The sequence below is a fragment of the Anopheles nili genome, chromosome 3 (genome assembly GCF_943737925.1).
Source record: "Anopheles nili chromosome 3, idAnoNiliSN_F5_01, whole genome shotgun sequence".
Classification (NCBI taxonomy): Eukaryota; Metazoa; Arthropoda; class Insecta; order Diptera; family Culicidae; genus Anopheles; species Anopheles nili.
Window position 1 is genome coordinate 15,321,230 of NC_071292.1, and position 11,941 is coordinate 15,333,170.

Consider the following 11,941-nt stretch of genomic DNA (forward strand, 5'->3'; position numbering starts at 1 on the left):
TACAATTTTTCATTGAACTCATTCATTTTCATGCATCTTTTATTCGAACTTTCGATATTATTCTTTTCCACGTTACGGTTTGCACACCATACACAACACATATTTGTTAATATAACTTGCGTACCATTGCGTCGCGCCGCTAGCATCCGAAATGAACAGATAAAAAACACCACAGAATGTTGCTACAATTTCTTCTTGCTGCGACAAATCTCAAACAAAATGTTACAGAATGTTTCTCACTTAATATGTCCTTACGGGTTTCTAGTAGCGTAATAAGCTTCCGATAATTTAAAACAAAGGGTGTGAAAGATTCAAAATGAAAATGCATCCGTTCGATAGTCAGCAACTGGAATAAACCTACATTTCGATTTCAAGATCGTATTGTTATTTAGTGTCTCTTTTCTTCTCTCTCTTTCTCTTCTTTTCTTCCTTTATCTATTTCTCGCACTGTCCCGTGGGTTGAAATTGTAATGGTTTGTTAATGGTCTGTTGTACGGCTAATGGGATAATTTATATTTTTTCACAATAGGGATTGTATAAAGTATGAACTGGAATAGTGGTCTTTCCAAATCCAATTTGCACATTATTGACCTCGTTTGGTCATTGATCTTAAATTAGAAACAAGTATGATCTCAAAAAAGAATACGCACCTGGAATTTGATGTTCTACCATAAATTTTTCACCTTGCAATTCCACTCTTGATGCTTCCTTTGCTTTTGAATCTGATGTTGAATTATAGTTTGCTTTCCTGCACCTTAGCAATATGGTGGTTGAGATAATGGATCACATTACCATTTAACTCAGGGCTGTGGTAAGGTTTTGTTTTACAAATTCACATTTATATTACGTTCGGCTCCAAATAATCCCCGGATTTTGTGGTCAAATGTAGCACTAAACAATCGCACAACACACAACGGGACAGAAGGAGATGACTGACAAACATCAACTCTCAATATCAACACGCAAAAACAGTTTCCTACAAACAAAAAGGTCCAATCGAATGCCCAAAAACAGAGCACCGCACCCTGTTGCGGTAGCGGTTTTAGGATGTTACACTACCAATGGAGTAGGTTCAGATTTTGGTTTCCCTACCCCCACACGGTTACTTAATGCGGTCAGCCTCATCTCTTGGTGATCGTATGACTTTTCTCGTTTTCTACAGTGTTGCACGATACACTCTACTTTCATTTCTTTCTCAACTCCATTCTTATTGCTAGAAACAAAGGTTCATTTTCCATTTTCCTAACTCTGTCGCCCACACCCTCCTCTCTTTTCCTGCCTTCTCATCTCACAAACTAAGATCTCTTCTACCCTTCCACGAATTACGGCATTGCATTGATGAATGATGGTAACGTAACGCCGTATGACCGATCAAACTACGATCGATCGACTGCTGGGTGAGCTATATCCGCAAGGGTTCGACGACAAAACGCAGCAATCGCTCTTTCTCTCGTCGAATAGATGGTCGCGGAAATTTTAATAAGAGACCCTGCTGCTGCTACTGATGGTGGGACACTCGTTCTACTTGAGTTTGGCGTAGAAGTCCACCTGATCGTTAAACCAGCTATAGTACTGAGCAGCAACCTGTTGGGTACTGTTGAAGGCTTTCCCCAAGCTTTCCATGGAAAGTTTCCCACTGTGGAAGAGAAAAAAGGACAGAAAGAAAAGAAACACGTTAATTCTCTTGTGTGGAGAACAAAGGATAGGTAGCTAATGCACAAGCCTATACTATGAATGATACTATCTATAGTACACATGTGGGGGGATTCACAGTGAAATATGATTAGTATCATTCATTCGATCGCAAAGGCTGTTGATGATCTGATCGGAATCAATAATGAAAGTGCCAATTGAAGCTACCTCACCCAAAAGCACACTTACACAAACACCTGTGTCTTGAAGAACTCGTACGTATGCTTGTACGCATTGGACGCGAAAGTGCACACGGTGTCACAGAATGAGCAGCTGGCTTCGCCGATTTTCTTCGGTAGTCCTGGCGCATACTGTTCGACCTGGAATAGTGCGGGAAGCAAAATGATGAAGCAAACGAAGGTTATCACACCAAACACGTAAGCTCATGCCAACACACACACGGCATTCGATTGTTCCATACTTACAAATTCGGCCACCACTGGCAGCTTCTGTTCAACCAGCAGTTTCGCGTTGGCGAAGCCCTTCTTGGTACCATTCCAGAGAACTTTGCTAAAATCTATCGAAAATTCTACGTATGGTCCGAGTGCCTGCAACGAGACGAACGCATTTCAATTAAATCTGGAAACCTTCACGGGAGAGGGGACAAAAGAGCAATAAAATAGGACCCCCGTACCTTGCTCGCGGCCTGATAATACACCGGTACGTTGGCTTCGGCCCACTTATAGCCACGGGCGCTGTATTTCATCGAGCAGGTCCACGCATCCTGTACCGCCGGCAGCAGTCCTGCCTGCTTCAGCGTCTGTCCGGTGAACGAGGCCTCGAACTTGCCCCCGGCCCGGTACGTGTCATATCCGACGAGGGCTCCCGTTAGTCCGAACAGCAGGAATGTGGCCAACAGGAAGCTGCACAGGACGGACGTCACCGACGAGGACGCTTTACTATTGGCCTTCGACGATTGCTTCTTCTTCCCCTTGCCCTGGAGTTCCTACAAAAGTCGAAATCGAACCAAAAGCAAATTATCAGATCAATTGAATCTGCCATAGTCCAAATGCGTTAGCTGGTGTTGCGAAAGTTGCCAAAAAAATTATATACTTAAACTCCAACACCACTACTTCCGGCGGAAGCGTTAACGAACTGTTCCCCCGGGTGGATCTCTGACGAGCCTTTACCTTTTTCTGGTTTTGGTTTTGGTTCGAGTTTGGCTGCTGCTGCTGCTTTTGTTTCTGGGTTTTCTTATCGGCGGACGACTTTGAGGCCATTTTAAACTTCAAACCTTTACAGGACGCTCGTAACACGATGGAATAACCGCACAAGGAAAAACGACTGCAGACGGGCTGATACAATACACTTACAATACACTTAGTTTTGTACACACTTTACACACGAATGCACGGGAGGCCAGCCTTCCCACGCGAAAAAGGGTATGGAATGTAGAATCACGACGAAGGGAATGCAACACTAGCGGAACGGAAATGCAAATGCTAGAGAAGAGAGGTAACTTTACATTAATATATGTTGTTTTCCTCCTCACAATTCCATCCACACACACTCTCGAAGTTCTTCTGGCGCAGGATTTTAGAAACCTTTGTTGGACTCCCCAAAAATTACCAAAATCACACGTTTACGACGATCGCGAAACAATAACCGGACGTTTTCGAAGACTTCCGAAGCTGCCGATATTATTATACCGTGCTAAAAGCGCGCTACTCCGCGTGCCGTGTTGGCTCGCTAAAGTTCAGCAATGGAACTGGCGCACAAAACCATCTAACCTGTGCAGCAAACCAATGCAAAATCAATGCACATTTAAGATCACCACAGCGCAGCCGATAAATATCTAAACAGGACGTGCCGCTTTTGAATGGTTCTGTGCCTTATGCTTTAGTGAAGGAGGAAGAATGTTTCTTGAACTTCATGCTCCACCAGAAGGACGGCGATTAAGCGGCGTGCGCCGTTGCGAGGTTTTCAGCTCCTATCGCCGACACCACACAAAGGAGGCCAACGCACTACACATACACACCATCCATGCGATGCTATATCAATTGTGCAAGCATTATCGAGCGAATGGCCCGATTTTATTTTGCGTGCTGCAGAAGGTGCAACGTTGGCATGCAGCAGTAGCAGTAGCAGCAGGAAGAAAAGAAGAAGCACCAATTGGTGGGTTATTTGCCAGCATTAATCGTTTGTTAATGAGTCTACTCGGAAGTCACGAAATGTGAATATTATAAGGCACTGTCTCAACTAAAACATCATTTAATTACAACTTTAATATGCGCGCGTACCAAAACGAAAGTTACCAATGGCTCAAATTCGCCCAAAATTTTAATCAATTCGTAATGTTTTCCCGGCTAATGTGACAACAAGGACGTGGCATGACGGCATCGGATATTTTTCTTTACGCGGTAATGGACACGAAGCAGCTGTGGCCTTGTAAAAGTGCGTACGGCGAAATTATTTATATCAAATCACGTATAGGATCATTTCCCTGCCGATCAATCGATCGATCATGCGCAAAAAGACGGATGAACCGACTCGAGCCATTGTCGATCCGATGCGTAATTGAACAATCGAATCAAGGCGACGGAAAAATCTTTGTTGACTTAGCTTACGTAGTTTTTGTTGTTGTTGCTATTCTCTCAATCGGGCTCTGTTGGCTACTACACATCATTACGTAAGTACGTCAAGGGCGTAAATTACGTTAATGCAGTTGCCAGTGAGCCACGCACACACGCAAACCGGTACTGGACTTCTGCCTACCAGTTCCCAATTGCGTTGTACGAGTAGACTCCCATTGTTTCGTGGCGAACAGCACGCTGGCTAGGCAGGCCTGTTCTGAAACAGGTCTAAGAAATTTACGAACCTACAAGCGATAACGAACAGCTCTTGTCCACCGCTTCCTTTCTAAAAGTTCGTTCGTCATCCTTGATCCAGAATTCAAAACCCCACCGGTACGAAGATGGGCGCCAACTAGCAGCTTTACCGATACTTGTTCTGGCCAATTTTGGAACGCAAAACCGCAGCCTTGTGTCCACACGCCTTTTCTGCGGAAGATCGCAATTGGCACCGGCGTACGGAGTCTGCCTTTTTAGCAAGAAAAAAGCTGTTTCGACATCGAAGTGGCCTACACTTATGCGTTAAAATCCGATGAGAACTCACCATCGAGGAATACGTTTTCTTCGAAGGATTCAGACATTTTTGCTCTGCCACAAAAAAAACCATGAATGTATAGAATGTTGCTTACAAAACGCAACGTTTGCTTCCAGTGATTTCCACACGGCCAGCTGCCAGGCGTGATTGTGTTGCTACCATATCCTCGGAGCTTTTCACACGTTATCAGTGCTTTCAGGTACACCCGTGTTCGATTGCAGCGAACAACCGAGACGAACTCTTATCACCCTGGGGCCAGCTTTCTGCCGCTGGGGGTTTGTTTCCAGCACCATCGAACCAATATCGGAGGTGCATCTTGGCCATTCAGAACGCGCCACATCACGTCCCTGAGGGCACGCAACGAACCCACAGCTGGTCCGAAGTCAGCTGTGTGTCCGGCAAAGGTTCGTTGAACGGTGAAAAATGAACAAAAAACTTATCTAGATTTGAGCGGACGGGCCCAATTTATTGGTCCCCCCATATCAAAGGTCACAAGCGCCAATAAATAAAATCTGTATATTGTTCTTGTCGCGTTGTTAAGCGATAACGCAGTCTTAGCCGCACCCCTGCTGTTAATCTGCCGTAGAAACCGATCGTTCGTTTCAAATCCTTTCGTAGAGCATACGATAAGACACCCACCACCAAAGGACATGATAGGTCAGGATCAAGAGGCACACGTTGGTATCGATCTAATCCGGCGAAACCGAAGACGACACAACCACTTAAGGGTGGCTGGCTTTTAATTGCTCGCAAATGTACCGTGTTCCATTGCACTTTCGAAACGCGCACACACGTGTACGTAAGGGTAGAAGAGGTCTCGTTTAGGGGTTGAACAATTTCTGCGTGCCAAACGTCATCGACACGTTCGGCGTGGCCACGTAATGGCATTAGCCATTATCGGGGCGGCCACTGGCAAATGAGCTGTGGCGGTTGCCCGCTTGGAGGGAACCACCGGCGATCGTGAGCGAGCAAATGGAATCAGGCGGGGAGAAAAAAAAAGAAAATGAAAACCCGCGACGGACCACGTTGCTGGTAGGTTCGTCGCGCCGGTCGTCGATTATTTAACGGTACCTTCTTCTCGCTCTCTCCCAGACTACGTTCGGTGGGGGTTTTCTTTCACCTTTCGAAGTCATCCGCGGAGCCCGCGGGTGGTGATCATCGTCGAGAGACATCTTGCGTGGTGTTGCGACAGGTTTTCGGGTAGCCCACGAGGCAGATACTTGAGAAATGGAAGGAATGGAAAGCAGCGGAATGATCGCGCACTGGAAAGTGTGTGCCTAGAGCCCTACGAACCCTATGAAAATGAGGTGATTTAGCTACCAGTTGGCTTCTCGACAAATGCACCACTTTTTCGTATTTGAATGGGTCTCGCGAAATTTTCGTACGATCTCCATGTAGTGGTGTATTTGAACGCATCTCAACCCCCTGCGGTGGCTTCCCCAGAACCGGTACTCGCCTGTATACGTGGTGTTCGAAACGGCCAAAGAATGTGGTTCTAGAGAGCGGGAAAGAGCATCAAACTTGGTGTAAAAATCATCCCTTCGCTTCCCGGGCACCATGTGCTATCATCACGATGTGTTACAACGCCTCTTCTATGCTCACACGATAAAGAAAGTGATAACACACGTATCTCACTGGGCACATTCCCCTTGGATTTGCTGCATCTTCTGGTGTGCGTGGATGTTGTCTAACAACCGGTGCAACAAATCTTTGTCGGATCCCCATCTACTGCTCGGAAGAAGAAACTTTCCTTCGAAAGCCTGAACCACCGCACAATGGGGGATTGTGAAATCTCTCGCCGAAACCGGCGAAATCAACACGCTAGTTCTCACGTTATCATGTACACTAGAGTGAAGGCCGTTTCTTCGTGTGCATAGATGCAGCACGGATTGCACCGGAGGCTACGTGCATGGGAAAAGGAGAAGAACCGGCCGCTCGACACACGAACCATTCCCCGCTTCCGTCCCCTTCGCTAGCCAGCGCCGGCGTTTCGGTGTCTGGCGTGTAGAAAGTGCAGGTTTTACGTTGACGGAATGAGGAACTTTTGCCGCGTCGGAACCGTCGAGCCGAAAGGGATTCGTTGTCTTTGTTTTTTTTTTTCCTCAAGCAGTTCAATTCGCACATCGACTTTCTGGGTTTTTTTCGTAATGACACACAAAAAAAAAATACACAACGAAAAATCGTTAAAAGGGTTCATATAAATGGAATAGAAACGGTACTGTTTAAGAGCTCGTAAGCGGGTGAACGCAAAGGGAGTTTGAGATGTATCGATTTTTGCCTCCCGCTTCGTGTCCTTCCGTCGCAACGCGCCGGAAGGATGGATTCTCGCCACCGACGAGTTAAGTAATTAGGGCCGCCACTGGGCAGGTCGAGCCTGGAGCCTGCCCCACAATCAGACGGGCGGCATGACCACCACACCACCCATGTGTCCTGCTTACAAAACCGTTCAGGAGCGAGGAAACGTGGGTCGCGCGTGAAATTGGAAAGCTGAACGAATATTCGTGGCATTTCTCCGTTTGAGCATGCCTGGCGTTGACCACCACCGAACGCGTTCCATGCGCTCTCTCCCCTTTGGTGGGTAGCATCACTACGACCGCATCAGGATCGCACACTTGGCCAGGCCGACATGTGGGTTATCCGTCGAAATTCTACGGTTCCGAGGAAGTGCACACTTTCGAAGGGACGTCCGCGTTACCGCCGCACCTTTTCGTGACGCGCGTCAGCGTTTGCGGTTGTTTAACCCCGGAGGAAGGCGACAAAAAAAAAGCGAACAGACCCACTTAGCGCACTTATTTCACCGCATAAGAAAATGCCGACGAACGGCAACGATTAAGGAACAGAACGGAAGGCGAGAAACTGACCGTGGCAACCGGTGGTGACACTAAACACAAGCTAAAACCTATTTTCCGTCGAGGAAGAAAAACGGCAACGACAAAATGCGTGGCTTCACGATGCACAAGCAGAAAATCAACTGATGAAGCGAGAGGGAGACGGCGAGCAGGAGTGGGAAAGAAGCTGTTAACGAACGAATTGCTGGCGTTTATGGGTCTTCGGAGAGGAAGAGACGCAGAAGCGGTAAGAACAAACCGTCGTGTTGTCAAATCGGCCTTTCGCGTTGGCACGAAGTGATGTCAAGCGGATGGGGATATCGTTTATACCAGCTGGTTGGAGCTTGATCGAACGCAGGCGTTTTCATACCGGTTTCAAAATAAGCGAATTCATGCGCTTCTTTTATATCTTCAAAACTATAGAAATGGCATGCAGTTAATACCTGGTTACAATATTACCTGGTTACAATATTATTAGAAAATTTATACGACTGAAATTATGTGATTTTCGTCGAGGTTTTAACTACTAGAAAGATAACAATTCGACTTATTCACTATCTTACCTTTAGTAAATCTGTAGTCAATACCAGTCCTTCAGTTATTTTCTCCGACCGCGAAAGCTCTTGATTTATCTCGTCGACTTCCAATAAAAACTTCTGGAAGTGAACCTCTCTTAACAATTTGCTACAGTATTCATGGGTTGAAAAATCTTTAAATTAAAGAGAGAAAAATGTATGAGATCAGGTTGAGTAAGAAATCATTTTGCTTCGTACTCACTAAGATAATTTAGTATTGCTCGAGAAGTGTCCATGTTCTGACGATATAATTTCAGCCACATGGAACAACTTTCCGGGTCCTCCAAGAGGCACAATGCAAGGCCGTAATATATTATCGTTGGGTGCGTGATGAAGGAGATGTTCTTGAACAGCATTGCAAAAGTAGCGGACGCCTTTCGTGAGCTGAACACATAGCGCTGCACCAGCAGTTCGGCCGCTTCGTCCAGTTCCGGACATGGTTTCCTTAGCACCGACCCCGGTAGCGTCGTTAACGAGCTTAAGATCGTGAGGAACTCGCTGCCTCCTAAAACGAGTCTATAAATAAGCGCAAGAGTGCACGGTATCCCATGCGGTGATAGTTGCACACGATTAATACTATCATTTTCGTATCGTGCGGAAGGATTGGTTAGTTGTTTTTAGCTAAAATTTATGGTTTTCTCCCATCAGTTTGACTTTTCTTCGTTGGCCTCTTTGAATTGGCATTCAATAAAAATGCCAAACTTGGTATCCCAGCCAATGAAATGTGATCCGTTTCGTAACGTGTCAGTGACAACAGGTTGCGGTTCAAAAAGGGCAGCTGCAGCGGCATTGCAACAGATCCCAATAAAAAGCCAGACTCGGATCACATTAATCTCTCCTTTGTCGGGAGATTGATGTTCTAAGGCTTACGTTAGTACCGTAGAGACAAGAGCTCGTGACATCTAACGGTGATCAAACGTGATCATAACCGATATTTGGAACTGATTTTTTATTCCTAAAATCACAAGCTCAAGGACGAATGCAATATATCAGAAGAGAAGTTTTAACTGAAAAATTGTAACTACTTTAAATGTCCAACAGGTGCCAAATTTTACTTACCGATAGGATTGATGGATTTTAAGGATTTCCAGAACGTATTTAGTAAAAAACGTTCTATAGCTGCCTTCCTCCATCATTGGAATCATGATATCTTGCCACACTTTCAACCCTACGTCCAAGTCTTTGTAACCGCCTTGTCCCAGCGTCCACAGTATGCTGGCCCCAACAGAAGGGTTATATCTATGATGTCTGTCGAGCAGGATGGCGTTGCGAGCCAGATTATTTATGCAGGCCTTTGGGTAGTGTAACGCTATTGCCTGTAGTAACAAACTATACCCAATGCCGGAGTTGTGCTTGCTTTTGCACATTTCATTTGCCATATCAGAAAGAGCATTGTCGTAGAAATATTTCACAATTTCCTCTTTCGTTTTGCTAATGCACTTGTCAATGACAGCGCGCACTTTTCCGGGCAAAGATTTGTACGGATATCCCACCGGCTTGTGCATGAAAAACGGATCCGGAACAAAGACAGATAGCTGATCTGTGAGTAACTTAGCTACCGCCTCTAGCAGCATCAAATGATTTTCTTCGTAGTTTATGCTTATAATCGCAAGCTGGGTGGCCAAATCGGGCTCATTGATGGCAAGGATGGCCGCATCCAAGGATGTAAACTTTTTTCGTCTAGCAGGCTGTTTAGTTGTTTCACTTTCCTTCAATTTGTTTTTGTTGTTGTTCGACTGTTGATTACGCACAGGTGTCGCCGTTCGATTGCCGGTTCCAATGACACTTTTCTTCGGGTCGATCTTTTCGGTCGCATCCTTGAACCCGTACAATTTTGCCAGCAGCTCGTCCTTCACATCAGCGTACAGCGAACAAATTTCGTCCATGTTAACTAAAAATATACCCGCAGATTCGTACAGCACGGGAAATCGTCACGGTAAGAACTAGAGTTGGATTACGGATACTGCTGGTGCGTACGCAGTCCACGGAAGCAAATCATGAACTGAACCATCGACTTCAAAGCTTCCGATCTGTCGCACCCGATCCTGGTTGCAATACGCACGATCGGGTTTGGAATGGGTTACTATACCGCGAAAACCAGTGGCACGATGCCGTCCCGATTGTCACGTATCACTATTTCTGTTCCAAACTTACCGGCATCTTCTATTTTTGGAGCGTTCTCCGATCCATTCTGGGATTGAGAGTTTTTGTCGCCACCCGTCTGTTTACGAGGTTTTTTCTGTTTGCCAACAACCTCCCAGTCGTAAGACATGATGGTGGATAGTCTTTTTGATTGTTTTGCCAAGATAAAATAAAGCAAACAAAATTATATACCGCGATTCAACGTCCTGTTACACAACCGACAGTCTAGGATAAAGCGCACACAAGAAACTACGGAATGCACTGAGATTGGAGATCAGATAAACGAATAAACCGGCACCAGTTTGCAGTTCGATCACAAGTTATCGCTGAAGAATTTGCATGCCCAGCAGCACAATAGTGTTATCTTTTCATGACAGCCCTGCCAACTTGGGAAAACATACGTTGTGACAACCGGCACTATTGTTGTTAAAAAGGCTTTACCTTTACAGTGCAGGGTAATGTAATAAGCGACAGGTTTTATATTAAACCTAATATAAAATTTATTTTATCGATAAAATATCACTACTTTTTTGCTAAATATACATGAAAAGCTAGGCTTTAATATAAACGGTTCTGTGGTACGGTGATTATCACAATAATTTCTACATTTTTTCTCGATACAAAACAACAATTTTTATCACGTCATTAACAATGCTGTTATGTGGTTCTCTAATACAGCTTGTGCTAAATTAGCATTGTTTTTCACCGCAAGGGAGTAGGCCGACTCACCATCTTCATTAGTTTCTGTGAAGTTGACTCCCGAGTTAAGCAGCTCGTTGCAGGTATGAGGGTGATTCCCGGCTGCCGCGTACATAAGAGCCGTATTGCCCACAATGTCCATATGATTTATTGCGGCACCATTGTCTACCAGGAGCCTAACGATCTCATTGTGACCACCTGCACCAGCCAATAACAACGGAGAGATCATATCGATTGCGAGTTTGTTCACATCAGCTCCGCATCTAATAAATAGAAACAATGTAGTGCAATGGTGAGCTCCCAGGCTGATGTGTTTTTACATACTTAACAAGAATGGTAACCGCAGCTAACTGCCCGTAGTAACACGCCCAATGGAGAGGCGTGAATTGGCTAGAATCGGTAACATCAACCATCTGCTCGGCTTTTACCTGTTCTTCGGTAATTTCTCCCTGACCGGTCTTCTCATGAAAGTTGAGACATATTTCACTAGGAATGTTTGCTTCGGTATTTCCACGTTGCAAATTAGTTAGCACAGTATTGGATGGTTTATAAGGTAAAAATGCACTTTTTCTTTTTCCACTCGCCAGCAACAGAGGGTTAAAATCCATTTTTCTGAAAAGAGAACTAATGGAATTATGTCCACTAGAGGTACTTGGAACAATTTACCTATCCTCATCCGAATTCGGTGACGAACTCATGGTGATAAATCTTCTCCACCGTTGGAGGTCGGAATCAGACAAAATCACGTGGTTATGTAGTTTATGGTTAGACTGTTCACTTTGCTGCAAATATTAAAAGCACTTTTTTCATGTAAGAATTTGTAGGACACTTCTCATCCGTACGAAAGTTGAACAAAAACATTCGCAAACAAATATCTAACCCAAGTAAATGAAACGCTCT

At 45.1% G+C, this 11,941-nt stretch overlaps 2 protein-coding genes across 2 annotated transcripts; both read right to left on the reverse strand.

Moving 5' to 3' along the window:
- Nucleotides 1–12: 12 nt before the first annotated feature.
- On the reverse strand, nucleotides 13–10,472 carry LOC128727713 (transmembrane protein 214). Its single transcript, XM_053821650.1, has 8 exons — nucleotides 10,355–10,472; nucleotides 9,260–10,091; nucleotides 8,403–8,716; nucleotides 8,189–8,334; nucleotides 2,327–2,638; nucleotides 2,118–2,240; nucleotides 1,882–2,012; nucleotides 13–1,636 (listed from the first exon to the last, which is right to left on the reverse strand). Exons 1-8 carry the CDS (start codon nucleotides 10,470–10,472, stop codon nucleotides 1,522–1,524), a joined length of 2,091 nt encoding a protein of 696 aa, XP_053677625.1. The 3' UTR covers nucleotides 13–1,521.
- Nucleotides 10,473–10,824: 352 nt separating this feature from the next.
- On the reverse strand, nucleotides 10,825–11,739 carry LOC128725712 (ankyrin repeat family A protein 2). The gene is made up of 3 exons (XM_053819478.1): nucleotides 11,708–11,739; nucleotides 11,366–11,653; nucleotides 10,825–11,304 (listed from the first exon to the last, which is right to left on the reverse strand). The coding sequence occupies exons 1-3, from the start codon at nucleotides 11,737–11,739 to the stop codon at nucleotides 10,980–10,982; spliced, it is 645 nt and encodes a 214-aa protein (XP_053675453.1). The 3' UTR covers nucleotides 10,825–10,979.
- Between the last annotated feature and the right edge of the window lie 202 nt (nucleotides 11,740–11,941).